At 32.4% G+C, this 23,313-nt stretch overlaps 1 protein-coding gene across 1 annotated transcript in view; it reads right to left on the reverse strand.

Annotated features, from left to right (window-relative positions):
* The window catches only part of LOC110992370 (dorsal-ventral patterning protein Sog), a 75,168-nt gene that overhangs the window by 10,151 nt on the left and 41,704 nt on the right, over positions 1 to 23,313 (reverse strand). Inside the window, exons 4-7 of the mRNA XM_022258158.2 lie at positions 4,816 to 4,881; positions 3,928 to 4,190; positions 3,373 to 3,506; positions 874 to 1,147 (exon numbers count right to left, since the gene is read on the reverse strand). Coding sequence (XP_022113850.2) covers positions 874 to 1,147; positions 3,373 to 3,506; positions 3,928 to 4,190; positions 4,816 to 4,881 — 737 coding nt within the window. The remainder of the gene's footprint in view (positions 1 to 873; positions 1,148 to 3,372; positions 3,507 to 3,927; positions 4,191 to 4,815; positions 4,882 to 23,313) is intronic.

A 23,313-nucleotide genomic window follows, 5' to 3' on the forward strand; every position in this document is an offset into this window, starting at 1 on the left:
AATTGGAATGCTCTTTCTTGGATATATTTTACTACGCTAAGTATGTCCCATTGCTAACTATGAACTTTTGGCATATTATAAGTAATTAATTTAGGTTGTGTGTGTGATATTGTGTTGTCTTTTGCGATACCGACGCCTACACACACGAGATGCCACGAAAGTCGTATGAAAAAAAATGAATTTTGGAATTCCTAACCAAAGTCAGTGAAAGTAGTCAAAGTGGCCCGTATATTCACAATTTCATATTAAAGGACCTAATATATTTATTTAAAATATTTTTTTAATAAAAGTTTTGTAGTTATTAAAACATAGTAAAAACTAATTTTGTAAGTACGTATTTGAGATCACAGAGTTTTAGCGTCAATTTTAAATTAACTAAACCCTAAAACCCTTACGTAATTGACACACATGTGTGTTTTATAAATGTTTCAGTAATAAAATTAGATTTGATGTTGTTACTACTTTACTAGTTACACGTAACCTAAAGGTGCCTGACAAAAAAACAAAACCCTAACAACGATTTTCTAACTTTTACCAGGCGTTATTAAATGTATAAACATGTATGGAATTGTAATCATTTTACTCTAAAGTCCATACGATCCTAATTAGCAAATTAAAAAAAAAACAATTTAAACAAAACAAGAACGTATTGCTTAAGATAGAGTTAAGTAAAATAATCAAATATTTCTAAGAAACGGCACTAATACCAATGAAATTTATCTGAATTAAAAAGTAATGTAATAATTAAATAAATTTAAAAAATAATTGTATTTTCTTTTATTAAATACTAATACATTTAGTTTTCGAGTCTTAAGAAATGCAATATTAAAATGTTCAACAAAATAAAAATAAATAGTACTTAAATAAACTTACCTCATCAATAATCGTCTGATTCTTTTCCGGTAGTGTCAGCGTTACTTTGATGGTCTGTTCTCTGGAGGCAGGCTTGAACACGCCATTAAAGACAATAGCCAGATGTAAGCTGGGTGCTGCTCCGGCCGCACCCGTCACCACCGCTGTCCCACCCCACCAGCCCTCTTCCTGTCCCGGTACCCGGTAATCATCACAAGCTCCGTTACCGATTGATGCCGGGGCATGCTCTGGCTCCAATAGAGATGTAAACATCTCTGTTGCGAGTGCTGGATATCTGCAAGTGTTTAAAGATATGGAAGAATATATGGCGCTTAAAGTAATTGAATAACAGTATTTTAGATGATTAAATAAAATTAAGTGGAAATGGGTAAAGCACATGGTAAGGATAGAAAAGTGGAGCAAGAATGTATTACACTGGTGCCTATAATATAGAAGATGTCTGATAAGGATTTTATTATTTCAGCAGTTTGAATAGAACACTATTATATAGGAATTTTACGAATTTAAAATGTTTATTTGGATTAAGAATTTATCCCATAAATTCGTCAGTTCTTTTATCATAAATACCGATTTGTTACCTTTTAACCGACATCAAAAAAGCGAGCAGATTTAAACTTTAACATGTATATTAATCATAACATCGGCAACAAAAACTTATACGCTAGACAGTATAGTAACTTTTTAGTAACCCAAAAATTGCAGATTACATTTGAGTATGGACACTCATTTTTAGTGGATGTGTTGCCGGCCTTTGATGGAGGAGAATACTTTTTCTTTAAACTGCTGGTGGTCGTATCGTCTCTGACAGACGATCCTGCCGATTCCACAGTTCGCTCGTTCGCAAAAGAAAGTGTCTTGTGAAGCGTGGAAGACGTCGAAAGTGTTGTTGCTGTAGTTTTATTAGTGAATTTTTTATCGACTATGGGCAGTTGGCTATAAACACGTATTTAAAATGTAACCATCTGTATTCTGTAATAGTACAATAATTGCTAAGTCATTAACCGCTTCAGTGGTTTTCCACAGATGTAAATACTAGTTAAAACAAACCGCTTCGTCTAGACTCACTACTAATGAAGCCATGTGAGTTTCCGTTATTAATCATACGGTTAATTTAATTCGAACAATAAGGCTACTACATCCTTGGGACGAAGGTTATTTCTTTTGAATAGAAAACCATTTGGAATCTGATTTACAATCGTCATTGTTATACAATTGAGTTTGGATTTAGCCGCCTAAGTGACGGAGAAATTAGTACATTGTTTGTAATGTACATTAATCAAAACTATTGAAAAAAGAGTAGCCCAAATATCTACCTTTAACAAGAAAACAGATATTACATAATAAAAATAAAATTTGTTATCTATTGCAATAAAGAATTATCAATTAAACATGATTGATTTATTTAATCTAAAAGCTTCGCAATTAAAAAGAGTGGCGGAGAGTTCATTGCCAGTTCTTCTCTTCCATTCAACGCCCTATTTGAGAACTGGCAGTAAATGTAAAATTAGAAGCATTTAAAATTTTTTTGTTTTTAAGTGTACATTGTGTTGCCTAAATGATATTTTATTTGATTTAATTTCATAGTTAAAATCAGCAAAATGCAATACAAATAAAAGGGGTTTTAAAATCCATTAGAGGGAATTATTTAAATGCACCATTTGTATCGAGGAAGAATAAATTCCGCCACAGCACCATAAAATATTAACTTTCTTGTCGGCGAAGTGTGAATGTGACATACATGCATTGGTAACTGCATTGCATATAAAGCTGCATTTCACGAAAGCTCATATAAACTCAATTTTACGATTATGCCCTCGAGTTTGTTACAAGCTCTGCATAGATATACCGTTCATTTCACTTTGAATCGGATCCGTGTGACTCTCTGATTGACTTTATTGGAGATAACATGGTTATTAACAGATATTGCCTTATGAATGGTGATGAGAATACTGTTTTTATTAGAGCCGATTTCTTCGTTTTCAATAGTAAATTCCTTAATAGAAGTAGTAGTAGTTATGTTAACACTGCACTCTTATAACGCATTTTGATTTGTTTGTGCAAAGGCAGTCATGGATACCCATTTTAGTGAGTTGCCGGCCTTTGAGGTAGGAGAATACGTTTATTTTTAACAATTCAAAAATCAAAAATCTAAATGATTTTTTCATATAGGTAACATAATGTACACTTATAAACGTCAATAAAGAAATACATACTAAACAATTATTACATCCATATTAATTGGTATGTCACATATATACCAAACTTAAGCCCTTTCGTATATATGTGATGGCATCTTCTAATAAAGGGTAATGTTAATTTTCTTATAATACTTACGTAAAAACATAGTTTCCTAACAATAAGATATATTTATTCTGACAAACATCAAGAGTTGACCTTGAAAGGGAGTCAGTGTCAAAATTCTAATGTACTTTTTTGTTATGTGCATCAACATCAACAAACTAAAAACATCCGAAAAAAATAACTAAACGTAATGCTTACCTGCTAATCCTTCCACTTAGAGCTGTATCCATGGAGTTATTACGCTCGTCACCCCATATAAGGGCAACGTACAAAGAGCCTTCGCGGAGCAGACGTTTGTACTCCCGAGGCACTCTGCGCCACACTCCACAGAGCTGTTACAAATGATTGCATTAGTGTGGAGTTTACTGATTTATTGTTCATATATTCTGGTGCTTTTTCCTGTCTGAACTAGAATACTAGTTAAAAACCACAAATCAAAAACATAGTTACTGATAACTATGCTTAAAATTTAATAAATTATTTATTTACACCGACTATCTACGTTTTATTACGTGTTCTAAGACAGTATCTGCCAACACTATCTGGAAGCAGCTGCCCACTGAAGTATTTCCGAACCAATTCAAGAAAAAGACCGGCAATGCACTCGCGACCCAGTCCATGGCCAGAAGTATAAATTAATTTCCGATGAGCCTCCTGGTAGTTAGCCCCCTGTTCTATGCGAAAAATCGCTTCTCTGCCAAAGAGTCAACTAAATCTAATACATGTTAAGCATTGTTGACATATACTGCTAACCTTATCAGTTTTTTCCTCGTACGTAGCGTGGATCCCTTGAAACTTTTTGAGCGGATGTTCTAGAAGCATCCGCCCTCCTCGATCCAAGAACGCAAGTGCTCTCGGCCGAGTAACCATCGATGGCCCCAAAATTACGGACCAGAAGAGATGACGTCGTCGGAAAGTAAACCGAGCTGTTGCCACTCCAGCAGCTACGGGTACACCAGTCATGTCATCACGCCGAATGCAGAGAGGAGATCGACCAGTTAGGAGAGCACCAAAGTCTGAAATAAATTTATTATGCATAATGTAGTCCCGTTGGGAGATAGGACTTTATTTTTGGTAGGTCTAAAGATTCCAATACAGGGAAATAATCAATGCTCCCGAAAAATAATGACGTACATCGGGACCTTAATGTATAGAACGTCACCACAATAATAAAGAAGATTTCTGGAGCCCAAGGACAATTAAACAACATCACGTAAATGTCTAGGCTATTCAACTTCTTGATGGGCCCAGTGAGAAGATTGAAAAGGACTACACTATTTGATTTAGTGAATTAGTATTAGTGCACATTAGTCTCAAGTACTAAACAATGAGTGAAAAAAGTAGAACATTCATGTGTTCAGTGTCTTCCCGTCAATTAAGACTGTGAATGATGTTATTGAACACTTTCTTATGTTAAATATTCATAAAAGTCCATGTTGTCTCAGTAAAGACGGATGTATTAAAATACTTTTGGTAGGTACGCATAATAGGCTTATAAGAAACACTAACATAATATCACGACACAATTATCTAAATATATTGTACTAAAATAATTTAATAAAACATATTGGATAAAAAATTTTTTTTTGCGTAATGGTGTTTATAACATATATGGCGCAAATATAAAATCTTGATACTTACGCTTCATACTCAGTTCCTCTTCATCAATGACAACAGTTGGGCTATCGTCTTGTACAATATCGGGAGCTGCAAACAAAACATTTATGGTAAATATACCGAATATGCAAGCAATCAATATACAATAATTTTTGCAATATTTATAATATTATGAATATGACAACTTTTTATTATAGGGTGCAAACGAGCTAATAGACACCGATTATAGTGAGTGCATTGCTGGCGTGTGGTGAGGCGTATACTCGTTCTTAAAATCAATTATTGGAGGTCGAATCCCCTAGACTCTACCGGGAGTCGATTCTAATTCGCTAGTCGCAAAGGAAAATGTCTTGTTAAACGACTTCTAGCCATTAAGATGATGCTGCATCAATATTAAGATGGTGAAGTAGTTTATAAGTACATTACAAAAGTATCATCTATATATTTAATTTCATCAGACATCAAAAGTAAATAAGAAGATGAAAATTAGCCAATATTAATAGTTTATTTTCTTTGTAGAGATATGTAAACAGTCAATTGGGGACTGTTCGCGATTGAGGAGTCGATTCGCAAGACCTCCCCGACCCCTCTATTCGGGTTGATTGGATCAAGTGTTATTCAATCGTTATAGCATTGCCGTCTAGACGGCGTCACCACTACATTGCTTTCTTGATATCTTGACTCGATTCTTTGCATTCTTTAATTGCAATACATCTTAAGAAACGATAATACTATTTTGTTTTCTCAGTTACAATTATTGCAATAAATTTCGGAAATTAAAGCGATAGTAGTGATGAGTAGTAAATAGAAACTGTCATAACGACACGGGATATACCCAAATCAAACGCGTCAGAAATAGAAAGATGATTATTATTCGTCGACAAAAATAATCAGCGATATACATAATTAAAATGTTATATGTTTAAGTGTTTAATGAATTATGACAATGTTGTCATGTCATTTATAAATTTATTTTAAAATGAATTACATCGTTACAATTTGAGATTGAATTGCAAATAACCAACTCAGTGTTTCGTTACCATAAATAATAGTATAAATTCTACAATTACAATTTATTATCTTTATAAATTTAACCAGAAGCAGTTACGGACTCGGCATAAATAATTCAACTACGATTTCACGCCCTGCTAATGCTTATACATAGTTCGGTATACGGATAGATTCATCGCAATAAAATATTATTGACTGTAAATTGTCTTATCGCATTTGATTATGTTCTGTGTTCGTTCCTGAGTTTGGTAAACATGACGATTGTTTGTACATGAGGGCAGATTATAATTTAGTGGTGGCGCCAACAACGCGTGTTACTAATAATTCATAATCGGTGGATGACGTTCTTAGATTTATTGTGAGGTGGCGCCGATCGTGTCATAAACATCGTCTTACGAGCATACCGGAGTCCGTGACTTTACTTTGCCAAATAATAAACCTATTTTTATTAAAATTAAAAAAAACTGTAATGAATTTTTTTTTTCATCGTAGCCATTTAGCGTGAGTATTAATTTGACATGTACTCCAAACTATTAGTTAGAATGTCATTGGTGCTTATACAAAATACAATATTGCCTTGCGATAAATGTATTAAACTCCTATTTTACGCAAGTTCTACTGTACATAAAATATGTACGACGTACAGTAGTTTTGTTTGTATTAATTACTTTAAACTGTTTTATATATATACAACGGGACCTGTAAAATTTACCTGTTGTTACTTATATGCTATTCTAGCCGATGACAAATATACCTATAAATATTCGAAGCACTTTTGGAATGAATCGTGACGTATCTAAGAGCCGAGTTTAGACTGTTCGCAATTGTTTCGCTGCATTCTTTTTTCTGAGCGATTTAAGCTGTGGCGCCGCGTCACCTTTGACTCGAGCCCGACAAGGCGCCGCGCGTTTGTGCGATGAATATTTATAAGAAAATGCAGCTTTAACAGATAACAACGCTTTAATTAAACTTTACAATTTATTTAAGAATTTACTTCCGTGGGCTAGTTGTGATGAGTGTAATCGTGTGTCAAACCTGGGGTTGAAAAAACAAAAAACCTTGTAATGACAACCCTTTCAAACTTCAGATTTTATAATGCAGTTATAATGTGTGACTCGCATATAAAAGATATTGAATATTTAGAATAAACAAGAGAAAACCCATGCTCAAGGTGTCACAACGTTTCCACTCGTTAATGTCATTTAACGTAAATTTAAACTTTTTGAAAGCAGCCTTGAGTGACGTGACTAGGCAGACGAATTTGTACGTCTCGAGTTTTCCAATGATATAAGCGGCCTTATTACGGTTTTGGCAATTGCGAATTGAACAATTATTGCTAAATATGTTAGCTATTCATCGTTTGCATTGAATTTACTCACTTAATGTTAAATGCGGGACTAAAACGGGACTGAATTTTTTTTTTTACCTTTACCTTTAACTAAAATTAGAGAAAATCCTCGCTAAAATCACTTTTTTTTATTAATTAAAATATCCTAATATTATACACATTAAATTATTAACAGAAAAATTCATTTAACACAAACTGGAACTCTCCATCTCCTTTTGTAAAAGTAACTCATTTCCTTAAGAAGAAAGCCCATAAAAAGGTTTTTAAACCAATACAACTTAGGGTCAATATAGGGTCAAAAAGAGCTAGAGTGATTTATCATAACACTTATTATTGCAAAAGTTATTCAGTCATATAGATTAATTTTCGTATACTTTTAAAAATCAAATATTATTTCATTTAAACTTACTTTGCTCATAAAATTGGAACACTTTGTCGCAACCACACTTTTTTTATGTTTAAAGATTTCTTTTGCCCTGTTCCTTAAATGTCAAACATCAATTCTTTTCACGCCTAAAGCGATATGGCAAGCGGATTCTATTAATAGTTGCTTCGTATTTAAGGCGTCGTTTGGACGACAACGTTCGCAAATACCATGAACGTACGTACGATGTTAAATAATTTATGTCAGAATGTAAAAAGCCAGTCAACATTGGTCTACAAGTGTACCAGTTCTAGGAAATCACGCCGAGTTTCAACTCAACCATACTAATACGCTGTTTTTCTTGATTTCATCTGGAATTGGTTTTACGGTTTGGTTTTCTGGTTGAATCTATTCCCCAGATTTAAACTTGTTGTGTTACTTTGAACACTGTGAAATAAAATATTTAAATCTCAACCTTCTTTGGACTCATTTCTGTCTCAATTTTCTCATCATCAGCCTTTTTGAGAACGTAATAATAATGAACTAAGTATTGTCTTTTATTAACATAACTTTTACATTACAACTTATTATTATTAATGTAAATGTGTTGTAAACATAATTTTAAATTTAACCAACGTTTCCAATAATACATAACTTCAATCCATTAAAAAAGTGTTTTTCTTTAAATAATGAACTTTCTAACAGTGATCCTGGCATGTTTAAGTTACCATACCAAAATTAAGGCAGACAAACAACTTAAGATATACAAAACAGCAAGAAAATATTGCTTTATACAATAATGAGGTCGCAATAATATCTCGTGAGTATTTTAAATGAGAATAATTAAACCTGTGATAAGAAATTACAATTTGAAATATACACGGCGCCAGCATAGTTTTACATTAGTTAAGAATTCTGAGCGAAAATTATTTATTTGCAAGGCTACGTTTGTCAACGATTACGACAAAATGTAGACTGACATTAACATGAACACATATTTCAGCAAGAATAACGAGTGATATAATGTCTGATTTACAATAAAACTGTGATGAACAATCTTATATAATTTAAATGTTTGCTATTATTGTTATTTTCTTCATTTGTACATGATTGGCAGACCCATTCGACTTCTTTAATACAAAGAGGCTAGAGGCTACTCGATGTGAGGAAGTTGCATGGATCTGGTTAGCGCAGCAGCATCTTAAGTTCTCCTGTTATTGTCTTACATATATTTCACACAAGTATATCCCCTCTATAACATTTATCTATTCATTGTCCATATTCGATTGTCCTCCTTGTAACATGTTTTATAATTTGAGACCAAAAATAAAATTAAGTACTTTGAAGAATATTCATTGAAATTTCTATGATTTTAGTGGTTTCATGTATTCATCTTTCTCTTGAATTACAATATATGTTGGCGAACACTTTGATGTTTTAGTGCTTACTCAAGTGTGAATTCTCGTCAACTCAGTAACTTATATAATAATTAAACATGCTCTGTTGTAATAACTGTTTAGTGGCACTATGGATCGTGATTTTAGTTATAGATTGTCTACTTCATATATATTTATTACGTTTTTTTTTTAATTAAAAAAATAAACTCTCATCGATACATTACAATAGTAAAAATTACATTGACTTTTGGTCATAATTTCTTATTGTTGCATTCCTTTAAACAGTTGTATTACGAATTGAAAACATAAAATAGTTTTATCATCCCTGTAACAGATATGTAACAGTTAATGTATGTCAATCTGGTATTGATATTTATTGATAATGATTTATAAAATACATTACACTGTGTATGTAGTATATAATGTGAAACTTTAATTATTCGTACCCATTGCACTTTTAAAGATAGTTTTGTACATTCATAAACACACGAGAAAATATTTTTCTTTGAAATCGTAATAGACATTATTGCAAATAGCAATTTCAACAAATTGATACATTCCAATTAAGATTCACAACATAAATTAATATAAACGATTTTCTCAACAAACTTCGTAGCCATAACATGTTACTTGCACTGTCTGTATATCATTATTATCGTTAACAACCGTTATTCAAGAAGACCAGCGCAAAGTCTAATTGGCAATTGGCAAAGTGAATTGTAAGGATTCTGCGTACAAACGTTTGTGATGCGCCAGTGCTTGGCCTAATAGCTACAGTAGATTTACTGTTTTTAGTAGTATGGGAATACAGTAGATACGAGGTTACCCACAGTAGGTGTGCGAGTCGTATTAATGCGACCTTGTGGCTATAGCGTGCGAGTCTCATACCTGGGGTAGAAGGTTTGATCCCCGGCTGTGCACCAATGCACTTGTCTATGTGTGCATTGGGCTCGAAGGGTGAAGGAAAACATCTTAAGGAAAACAGTATGCCTTAGACACAAAAGTCGACAGTGTGTCAGGCACAGGTTGATCACTTACTAGCCAATAAGAAATATCACGGAACAATTACAGAAATCAGAGGCCCAGAACTGGTTATAGCGCTATTTGTAGTAAGTGTAGTAGTAATTTAGTTATAAGAAAATACTTAACATTTTAAGCCTTGATTCTTGATTTGTATTTTGCATCAGTCATAAAATCGTTTATACATTTAAATCATATGGTCACTTACATCTAAGCTATCAAAGTAACGATTGTCCATTATATTAAGAGTGACAATAAATCAGTTTAAATTTTGGCTTCGATCTGAGATTGAAATATTAATGTAAAATATATAATAAAATCTACTGTTATGTGAACATCACTGTAATTTAACACGCTCTTTCATTGAACCTGTCGAGAAAGACGCAGAACGCGTGGATATTGTTTTACCGGCTTACACTAATTTATAGCTTAGGATGTGATTATGGCAAAGAATGTTTACGCTCCAAGGTGCGGTCTCATTGTTGTCGATACTCATGCGAGGAGTTTTCTGCGCATACGCATATAGATTGCAGCGTTGGCTCGGTTTCAATTACCATTTCCATAAAATATAATTTCATCCCGATGTTCCGAATGCTCCGTTAATGTTTCCGTGTAAAATGACATTTATATGGTTGTTGCACGCGACTTCGTAGAGTAAGGATTAGTGAACTTTATGTAATTTAAGAAGTTTCTGATATCCGATATAAATTAGCTTATAATATCTTGTAAGATAATCTTTAATATCTCGTGGTTCTAAAATTTTACATATATCCCAGCTAAATTACCCAACATATTTTACGGTTTTCACCTATTTTTAAACAGGGTGCAAACGGGGGGTGAACAGTAGGCTCACCTATTATTGTCGCCCATGACAATCTCTCCAGCGGCACGAGTGCATTGTCTACCTTTAATTACAATAATAGTTATATACTGAAATATAACTATTATATTTAGAGGTCAAAACTCTTTAAAATAAAAAATCAACTCATGTGAAGGTACGAACGGCATATTTAACATAAAGTATTGTTTATAAGCGACATAAATGATCGACATACTCCCACTCAAAGCTCGCAATTTCACCAACGCTACAAAGCTTTCGAAACGGTTTACAAAGTGTTCACGCCCGCGTCTTCCATGTAAGGTGGCAATGAGGTATTGTGCTGGTATCGCTGCCTATGCGTTGCCGTTTACGGAGACCGCTTAACCAAAAAAGTAGAACAACAAACCACGTTCGTGCTGTTTACACGACGTGCTACACTTCGGCCGCATTGTCCTTTGAAATTTGCATTTAACGCCTACAACCGAACGCTGTCTCGGCGCCCAGCTCATGAATTTCTCATGTCTGGCTGAGTTAGTATTGTGGAGCTAACGATGTTTCCTTTATATTAATTATTTATTTTTGCACTATATACATTAACAAATATCCCATTGGCAAATGGATTTTATATATAAGGTAGTTTTTCGTAGACAGAATCATAGTTCATAAATTTCGTATTTCTCATAAGAATCAGTTTATGGATCTCTATCTGCAGTAAACGACGCTTTGAGGACAGGCGAGGCTGATGGATTTTATCACAGTCTCTTGCTGCAGCCATTGTTGTTCCACCAATAATAATTTCAAAGAAGAAATATATTGAATTAATAAATTACATATTTGTATTTCTTAATCTTATTGTCGTTTATTTTTATTATATTATGTCACTTGTCATTGATGCACATGCATGTCGTGTGTTCTCTGTATGTATGTACGCCATTTTGAAATAAATAAATGAAACGGTAGGAACACCGCTTTGGGTCAATCATGTATTGAGTTTTAACATACGGTTTCACGCTGTCTGGTTTGTAAATCCCCTAGTGCAACATTTCACAATCAGATTCATATTTATACTGAAATATATGTATAATATGCAATACAAATAGAACGTATAGTTTTAAAAAAACGTAATATGCATATATTACGTTTTTTTAAAACTATACGTATAGTGACGATAATTACAAAGAAAATTGTATGAATTAGGTCTATTGGCGAATGACATATCAAATTGCAATACTTGTGCATATAATATGTCGTCAACGAGCTATTCTCTAATTTATTCTCATTCAATAGAGTTCGATTTACCGAGCACATGCACAAGTATGTTACCTTTAGAGTTGGATTCATTGTAAATCGAACAGCGAGGACGCGCAGATCAAAGGCGATCCGTTCTGAATATGCAAGCGCAAAACAATACCTCTATACATATCGTAATTGTTTCTGGTTACGCTACAAATTATGGTACGATTTATGGAAACAATCGTTAGTATTGTGCACGGCACAGTCGTCACGCTGAAAGGAACTGGACTCTAAGCTATGACAATCAGTTGCTAACCTAATTACTATAAACTATTTTACTACTAGCATCTTGCGTTGGCTTGGACATTTTTTTTAATATTTTGGAAATATACATAACAAAACGATTATTATATTTTTATATATTACAGGGAAAAACAACGTTTACCATTCCATTCCTGGTTTTCCCAACATTCTTTATGGACACTGGTAATTGACATCTATTTTATTATCTAATTTTGTGAAAAGTTTTCCAAAATCAGTCAAGAAGTTTTTTAGTTAACACAAAGATATCATTCTCCTTTAAAATACTGTATGTTTATTTATATTATCAACCATTTTTATGGAAAGGCCACAGATCTTCAATTGCTACGCTCCTGACATACCTCTTTCGCTTCATCTACTTTCATCACTACTAGCTTGCAACTTAGCCCTTCTCTAGCACCTTCTGGATTTGGTCCAAGTATGTACGACAAGGCCCACCCAACCCGATTTCACAATCCTTGCCTTGTATATCCTACTCGTTAACCGTTTTATTCATCCGTGCTACATGTCAAATCCACCTAAGCATTCCCTTTCGTATCCTCTTTACATCTCTCATCCTCTTTTAATATTGTATAGACAAGTGAAACACCATTCAATAGTTAAGCCACTTACTAGAATTACATTTTTCTTTTTATTTCATAAAAAATAATCCATTCAATCAATTGCGTATATTAATCACGGTTTTGTCTTGCAAAATATTGTTTAAGTTATTTAATTTTCGCAGTGTAATCTGCGAATTCTATGTAACAAATTTAATGCTTACTTGACATATAGTTTAATGCATCAGCACATAGAATATGTGTTATAAAAATACGCAATACACGCATTTACTTCACTATTAAGTGTGATAAAATAGAAACACAGGTTTAGAAATAACGATCTAATTAAACTCTTAATTCCAATGGCTTTACCAATCATAATTATATGCAATTAATTAATTAATTATCGTTAAAAAGTTCTATGTATTGTATTCTGGAAATATATCAAATATTCTGAATGCAGAAGCATCTAAAATCACTGTATTTGCATGTAATTCTTATTATAACTGTAACTGTAATTATATGTTGTTGATGAGAATAAAGTTCTTAAAACATTAACTAAAATGTATATTATATGTAAAGAAATCGAAAGATAAAGTATAGATATATAAAATATCGTATGATAATAGGTTCAATACATACGTGCCATGTAAAAGTTAATACACGGTTAAACGTGTTAATAGTCACGCATTAGCGACCTTGATCTTAGCATGAACAAAATATTAATCGCTGTGAACAGATAGCAAGCTCCAATTCGTGAATGCTGGTCTTTGTGGAGCCATGTGGCGCCTGGTCCTGGCGCCAGTCTGACCATGAATTGTAAGATATCAAAGGTCGAAGATCGTCCTTGACCTAGAGTCATTAAATAGGCTTAAAACTACATTACAAGTACAGAATATGTAGTTTTCGTGTGTATTCTAAAGCTAATAATTGATAAATTGAGTCGTCATTATCAGTAATATTGACCTTGAAGATACATAATATTTACTATAATAAGACCAGGTGAAAATCACATCCACAGCTTTGCGAGTTGAAGGGAAAATGCTCTGTCAGCTGATGATCAAAATGACACCTGCAAGTAGGTATTATATATTTTAGCTGCAACTTACATATATAACAAACATTTATGTATGTTATAAAAGCATTATCGTTATTATTTATGTTGTTTTAATGGATGCGAATCCTATTTTTATAAATTAAATATCAAAAAATCGCAATTATACTGTCACACAATTTAAACATGTAACAGAGCTGTTAAAGTCTAAAATATATGATCTTTATTATTTTTATCAGTTATCTATTTTTAACGAAGTGCATTTTCCTTATCCAGTAGACGGCGAGCTTCAAGTTCTTCGGTTAATTAAATCCAGTATACACAGTACTTATACAAAGGCAATCTTAACTTCATCTAATATTTACTTGATAATAAATTTTAAAGCAGACTTATGTTTTGGTTGCCTAATGTAAATCTAACTAACTAACTAATATTTTTTAAATTACAGAAATGTTAATATAATTAGTACTTTCCTTATGCATACGTTATACATCTACAGTTTTAATTACCTGAGTATTTTCCTACTAATCAACATACAACGTTGAACGTTGCTAATTTATTACAAAAAAATATTTTTCTCCACATATAAATAATTGAAGAGCAGTGTTGGCCAAGTGGCTGTAGCGTCAGACTCTCATCCCTGAGGTCGTAGGTTCGATTCGATTTAACATTCACTCGAACGATGTAAGAAATCATCGCGGGGAAACTGACTTGGCTTAGACCCAAAAAGTCGGCGGCGTGTGTCAGGCACAGGAGGCTGATCACTTTCTTGCCTTCCTTATTAGAGTGACAAATGATCATTAAACAGACACAGAAATCTAAAGCCCAGAGCTGAAATGGTTGAAACGGCACTCATTTATTTTTTATTTCGCGTATAAAGAATTATCCCTCAATATTACGTGAAACAAAAATGATATTATATAAATAATAATACATATATTAATTCCGTTATTTGCATTAATAATAATAATATATTTACGTCGATGTACTTGACATAGTTCAGTAACCAGATTCACATGTTCTGCATAAAATTCTTATTAAATGCAAATTTCGAGTTATCCTTAAATACTAGCGTTATTTAGATAAAATATATGACAGTGCTATAACTATATATGTCGCGTGAATTGGTTACAAAGGGCTTAGGTCAAGCCAACATCGATTCTATTGATTAGCTGAGTCTTGTACGGGATTTATAGTTTCAATTTAATAGATTTTATTACTATTGCGAATTGCAATTATAATACATTATTTAGATATAGATAATAGGTGTGAGATGAAGTACTTCTTGTGAACTACAAACATAAAATAAAACATTAAGACTTTACTCAAAAAGATAAAAAGAGAATATATGAAACTGCTAATCACTACACACACAAATACATAGTAGTATAAAACAAAGTCCCTTTCTCTGTCCCTATGTCCCTTGGTATGCTTAAATCTTTGAAATTAGTCAACGGATTTTGATGCTTTTTTTTTAATAGATAGAGAGATTCAAGAGGAAGGTTTATATGTATAATAACATCTATTAAATAGTGGAGAAGTGCTGTTATTTTTGAGGTTTCTAATGTGATGTCGTAAATAATTACATTTTTTCCGCTTACATTGTAAACGCAGGCTGAACCCTACGAGTTTTATCAAAATAATGTATTAAGTATTGTACACATTGAAAAGGTCTACAAAAAAGTCCGTGATGGTATATGTCGCGTATGTTATCGGAGCTTTCCAGCGACGGAAATAACAATACATAATAAAACCTGCTTTTCATCAGCATTGCACCCGTGCGAAGCTGGGGCGGGTCACTAGTGTTAATTAAATCTTTAAAAGCAATCGCAAAATATGTTGCTAATGCCACACTCAATGACTGGACAATTTAAGTATGTTTTATTTTATTTATTCCATAAACTCTCAGGAAGATTTTTATGGAGAGAAAAATTAAAAACATATAAAAAAATGTTTTATTTAGTACTGGTGTGTTTATTCCGGAAAAGAGAAATGTCTCCATGGGATAGCATAGCAAATTGTTCCATAAATGTTGGTAAAAAAACTACTAAGGTAGGCCAACGGCTACGGATTAATTATTGGGTTCGGGTGTCAGTAAATAAATCATACATAATCGTATAAGATGAATTGTATATAAGCTCCATTACAAAAAATCAGAAAACTTATGTTTCTTTCAAAGTTTAATCCCTATTTACAATGATACTTAACAATTATGTGTTAGACCAGTGATCGGTAAAGTACGGCCCGCGAAAGTGTTTATTACTTCGAGGGTCCATCGATATTAATAGATGAAGAAAAAGTACTCATCTTATGATCGAAAGCTTTAAACAATGCATTTATTTTTATAATTCTGGCCCTCCTCTAGGATCTCTTAAACTGTGTGGCCCGTTATTAAAAAATATTACCTACCACTGTGTTAGACAATCCTATTTAGGAGCCTAGACGTTTTGATTGCTTTAATTAATGTTTGAGCTGACTTATATTTGTCACGGTCTTCTACTTCTATTACTAAGGTCATACAGATAAAAAATAATAATCCATAGTTGTGTTATTGATAAATAAATTTCTAGTATTATATTCTATCGTTCTCCGGTAAATACATTGTAACCGATTAAATAGTTTTAATAAGAGTGTACACTTATAAATAAACAAGAAATACTTATTTTAAAACTTCTATTGTTATAATGCGAAAGATTTGCGAACCTTTTAAAGTAAAGAATTACCTGTGTCAAACATAATAGTTATGTGTGTCATGTTATTTCAACTGTTTTCATCAATACAATTACAAGTTAACTTTATTTGTACTAGACTTTTCACAACCTTAAGAGGGGGTAGCTCGCTTACGCGCCTAGCAACCCTTAATTTGTTAAAGAAATTCTTTTACGATCGAAAAAAATTTAATTTGTCAACTTTGACTAGTTAATCTGTTATCTTAATCATAAAAAAAATTAGACTAATTACACCGTTTTATCTAAACTGACTCTTTTCATAATAGCGCAAACACAATTTCACAAGAAGATGTAGACATAGTTCAATTGGTCCAAGTTTTTCGAAGAAATTTTGCTTACAAATATTTTCATTCATATATCGCAGCCAAGCCAGTTTATACATATGCAGAGTTTGGGAGTGGCAGAAAGTGGAAATAAATGTTTATTAACAATCAACAGGATATCTTTGTCTTTAGCTGAGCAGTTTGATCAACTGGCTGAATATTTTACAGGCAGCTAGTTAAAAGTCATTAGTCAAAAGTTAGGTTGCGACATAAACACTATACCTAAAGTATCATTACTGTATTTACAATTTTGTGGCAAGAGGAAACCCTGTGAAACGTTCAAACAATAAGAGTTAAAAAATTGGACGCAAAAAGTACTTACTACTAGCTTCTTCATATATTAGATTACAATATGACATCTGATTCCCAAATCTTACAATAAACACTCGAAGTACAGCATGAATACTTAATAATGTTGTTTGCGGTACTCGAGACGTAATAAATTTTTCATCTAATTGTGTGTTTATTAATTCCTGTCGGCACCTCGCGCTCACGTATTCCAATAAACATCTATGTCATCGAAACCACGCGATTGGTTAAGTGCTTCTAATAATAATTAATATTACACTTAAGATTATATTCTACGCAAGGACGAATATTTCTGCACTACTGCGATGACATATTTAATTCAATCAGTATCTCAACTTTATTTTTAATATAATCAACAACTCTTTTAATTGAATCTCTTTTATTAAATGTTTTTTTAGCTATACTTTCTAAGATATGATTCAATTGTAACGGGTAAGGAAGGAATTTGATTTATCATCGATATATCGAAGGTTCATCAACTTTCATAGTTCTAGTTCAAATCCTGTCATTTTATGTATATATATATATGTTTTTCCTCAGTATATGTTTGCATAAGGCCGCAATGAATGAAACTGGAACGATTTAAAAAGTATATCTCCATTAGAATGCTAAGCCGAGTACTAACAATAAATATAATATCTTCAAATAAATGATAAATCAATAATTTATTTATGTTATAAATAATTTAATATAAAATATTACTAAAAACCAACTCACTTATTTGGTTTTTGGACTGTATATATTTCCCAACAAACAGTGAGTATATGTGGCATATACACATTATACATTAATGTCGAGTCTTTTGATAATTGTCTTCAATTGTTCCCCAATGTAGCACACCACTTAAGAACTGTTTATTGATTCTAGCAATGCATTTCCGCTCGTAAGAGAAAAACAATGGAATCTCGTTTCACTTTTCCCGTGAAGCATACACGACATATTTTGCCAAAGTTAATTTAGGGTATTATCCTTAAGGTTAATGATACCTTTATCCAACAATTTCATATAGAATATATAGCTGCCCACTGAAGCATTTCCGAACCAATTCGACTTAGGGTTCGTCAAGAAAGCGTACAAATTCTTAAAAGGCCGGCAACGCACTCGCGAGCCCTCTACCATCGAGAGTGTTCATGGGCGGCGGTATCACTTAACATCAGGTGAGCCTCCTGCCCGTTTGCCCCCTGTTCTATAAAAAAAAATACAAGTTGTTAACACACGGCATATAAACGTAAGAGATGGATAAATTTCCCCATCCTATGCCTAGTTGAGGCTTTTCGGGATTTTTAAAAATGTCAAAGATATATTTAGATGTTTAATAATTTTAAAATGCTCTTAGCGGAACAGTCTGTCGACTTCCTTCTATACTAAATACATACCGAAGTGCCGGCGCCAGGTTTCTATGAACAATAGAATGGCGCTGGCGTCGATTGCGCGGACGCACAAATATTACCAAGTGAGTTTTACGATTTTCCTTGGTATAAATATTAGTTCACCTTGACACGTGATTAATGTAATCCTTTAGATTGGTTAAGATATGTTAAATGATATTCATTCTTAAATATATTATCTAAAGCGTAGCGTATAAATTATTGAATTTTACAAAAGATTTGCTAAATATTGAGTTTGATATAAACGATCACAAGTTTTCCAAGATTTAAGTTTCTCACAAGACAAGCATTTAAAATGTTTCCAATATAATGTATTATTTATTATATTATTATTTGAATATTCAAAATTCTGTATTATTCATAACGACACATGTACACTGTACTGATTTTAGTGTTAGTAATTCTCTTATTGCTTCCCTTTTGTTTAATCAGGTTTAACATTTAAATCATTTTTAACAATGTTTTTTTACCTAGACGATGTTAAGGCAATTATTTGAATAAGTACAAATTGTTGGAAGTCGATGAATTCTTTAAAAGAGATAAAACCTTTTTACTATTCCCAGCCCTAATCTCGTAAGCATGAGCATAACAGAAACGATAACCTCGTGGTGACAGAAAGACGTCATATTATCGATCAATACTTAACAATTAATTATATTTTATCGTAGTAGTTTTATGTAACTATATAAATATTTATTTGGTACAGCAAGGATATGGTACAAATAGTTTATAGCGGTACAATCGACAGTTCGTATTTTCTGTTAGTGCAAAATTCTTTTAAAAGGTACTCGTAAAAGAGAATCATCAAATAGTTAATTCTTATATCATTTGTAGAAAAAAAATATTACATTATTAAAAAATTATAATCATTATTAGAATAATGCATTATTTTTAGTACAGTAGGTTGGTTTTTAAAAACTAGATGGAAATTTTTTGTTAATTTTTTTAACCTTGATTGCCATACAAAAGGCGTTTTTCTTTTACAATCCCAAATTAATGGTTGCCACAAGCTGTATCTCCCCATGTCTATAGTCAGATGTTGACATAAAAATATGTATGTTTTAGTGAACGAATAAAATTTTAGAATACAAATACAAGGAAAGTGATAAAATTTTGAACACGAATTGCTCTAATACATTTTCACCTTAAATATCCATCGACTTAACTTCCCCAAACTATAAATCCACATCTAAGTACAGATGAAACATTTTCCCTTAGCCATTTTAACACAGATACTCAATGATTCCCATTAACTTTTAATAAAACACAATTCTTGATAATATTAGTAATGCCTTAATTTATTAAGAACGAACAGCGTTTATAACAGCTGTCTATTATTGCTAAAACACATTTCGTTTTACCAGGCAACAAGAAAGTAATCATACATTTTTAATACGTCAAAAAGAATGATAGATATAAACATTTTATACAGAACCAACGAATTTATAAAAAAACACTGATTAAAAAAAATACGATTATTTTGGAATATAAGATAGACAGGTATCACGGCTTTTAAAAAAGCAAGTCATCAAACAATACTTATTCTAAAACAAATATCAATAATTAATTAGAATTAGCCTGTTCCAAGTTCCAAGCCTTTTTTTATCAACTAGATGATCGTTAACTTTATAGGAAGCCTTTTTACACAGCTTTTCTTTAATTTATTAAAAGGCAGAGGATAAAAGAACCTCTGGGATTGTATTAAAGAGTATCCCTTTTCCCAAAAAATAATTTCTAACTTTAGCTGGTCTCATAAAAAAAACACACAAGACTGTCAAGTCTAGTGATCAAAACTTGTACCCCATCGTTGCCATGTATAAAATAATAGGAGACGGTAGTAGATATGAACCAGGAAAGGTCAAACCAAAAGCATTTAGAAAGCTTCAATGGCAGAAACGAACAATACTAAACGGCCTCAGTTACAATAGAAAGGAATTCTGATTAGCAGATATGGGTTATCTGTACCGGTAGCTATATTCTCACCAAATTTGCTTAGAACGGCGCCAGACCACTTTCCAAATAGCCTCTGTCTCGCCTGTGACCTTTTACGCACACTCGCCTTATGGGCCTCCGCTCCTAGCTACTGTCAGATATATTTTAATTGCAAAGATTACTTTCCATAATAGGTCGATAATTATAGGAACTAAATAACGCGTCCGGTTATATATCTCGTTAAAATTGTCGTGTAATGTTAGGTTTGATTTACAATGGATTTTTGGAATATATTTTAAATTGTGTTAATATATATTTGATTGGTATAGCTTTATATTAAGTTGGTACTTTACTCCTTTTTGGTCTTATTACAGAGGTTTAAGTGAAATCTTGTTTTAATGAAACTTATATATTTTATATCTGTTATTCAATAACATAATTTTGCCTTATACTTTCAATTCCTAACACTATTAAAAAAACTATATTTTGCGTTTAAAAGGCTAGGATTTTGCAGTGTATTTTAAATATACGAAATATAAAATTTTACCTTAGTTATTATTATTATTATTTAAAAACCGTGACTACATATATGGAAAACAATGTATTTTATTCATGAATATAAATTCTATATCTATAGTCTGTTTGAGCCATTTTACCCAAGTGACATATATAGATATATCTAATCAATGTAATAAAAGCATGGCTCCGTTCGCCTGTACTACAATAGCGCGTATGCCATTTTAATTCTAAATCATTAGATATCTAGTGACCCGATCGTAAAGTATTATTGATGTCAATAGTCGTGATTGAATAGAACAGTTATATTAAGAACGAGATAATAACGCTGTATCAAATTTAATACCTATTATAGTACACAAAAGATAACGATAATGGTTCGTCGACATGAATAAATGGCAAGCTAACCTATGTATACTAGAAGTATTAATTCAGAATGTACCCTCCTCAAAATTTATATATTTAAATAAAATTTATGAGCCTTTTCGAATCTTTGTATAACTTTAATGTTAATCAGAAGTTTTGACGTAATTTCAATATTTAGAAGAATATAACAACTGATAAAAGTTTATTAACAAGCTGTCTGTTTTAACGCGCTTAATTGCGCGACTTGATTTGACGCTTAATGTCCCCCAGGTGGGGCAGAGGGCATCGATCGTAGAAAGCCAGCCGGATCGGTTCAATATTGAGATTTTTGTCAATTGATTTAAGGAGCCGCAGAAATCGTTTCCTTGTCTATTAAGATAAATGCTGCAACTAGCACACCTTATGTGCCAATATTAAAGAAATTTACTTCTACATGTTTTTAAGTCCCGCCTTCCCTGTTGGGTACCGATTTGTCTAGTTAATAAATAAAACCTACCAACGCGAAACAACTATTGTTAAGAATCAAATCAAAAATCTCCTAGTTGTCAAGTACGTTAGCCTTTTTTTAGTATAGAGGGGAAAACGACACTTCATATTATGAACCAATTTTAGTGGATGCGTTGGTTTTTTTTAACAATTGGAGGTCGTATCCCAAGACCTGTACCGAGAGGCAGGCGGGAATCGCTAGTTCGCAAACGAAAGTGTATTTTTAAGTGGACCGTCAAAGCAAAATGATGCTGCTTTTGAATTAATATAACTCGTACGATGTTGAAATGAGGCAGAATGAATCAACCCAAACCACTCTTCAGAACACTCTCAAAGTGTACATACATACATTTAAATTAAAGCAACAAAAATAACGTGGATATATCCAAACACTTTCATACCTAAAATTTATTAACAAATAATCTTAAAGTACCGATCATATTCAGGAATGTTAAAATAATTGCCGCGTAAAATCGCAATAGATGAGGTGGCTAATATGTTCGGCCTATTACGAAGCGCATGCACATAATAACAGTCAAAATAGTTACAATTAACTTTGTACATTATGGCTTGCATTGGTTCATAATAGAAACGTTCTTGAACATTCGAACGCCTACGCCTTCGTTTCATGTGCAATTAAGGGTTGATAAATGATAATACAAGTATTATTTCATTAACCTTTAGCTATTTGTTTGAATATTAATGCCTATCCAAGCACTCGCGTGCCTAAAAAGTAGTGTTTTGAGAATTGAAAAATCATAAACAAAACGATGAAAAAGCAATATATATACATATATATATATATATTCAGAAAATTTGTTTGAGTACTTATAAATCAAGATTGATTATTATATAAATAAATTGAAGTTGCTATGCCTCAAAGTTTATAGCTAACTTAGTTTTATTCTGAGAATGGATCAGAGGTGTTAGTGTAGTATGTAAGTAGTCTCATCCGTTAGGTATTGATACACACAAGTAATTAACGAGATACGCAAAAATTTATCCACCATATGTCCTTTTGCGTAGTATATTGGTTCGTCTGTATTAAATTCATAAGGTCTACCGAAGAATTTACGGAGGCAACGCACAAAATATTACCAATATTAGGAGAATTTTCTATATTTAATGTACACGCATAATCAAATTCAAAATCATTTATTAATTAACATATTAAATGCTTCTAATACATATTACATTTACTGCCACTTCTCAAATTAAGGGTGTAGAAGAACTGGCTGTAACTACTAACTACTACTAACACTCGCTGTTAATGCTTTCTAAAGGACTTACAATATGATACGTCACCTAAGAAAATAGAAAAGTATCGTATCTGATGTGAAAATAGCCGTTGAAAACATGGCGCCAG

This window comes from Pieris rapae, chromosome 14 (assembly GCF_905147795.1).
Source record: "Pieris rapae chromosome 14, ilPieRapa1.1, whole genome shotgun sequence".
Taxonomy (NCBI): domain Eukaryota; kingdom Metazoa; phylum Arthropoda; class Insecta; order Lepidoptera; family Pieridae; genus Pieris; species Pieris rapae.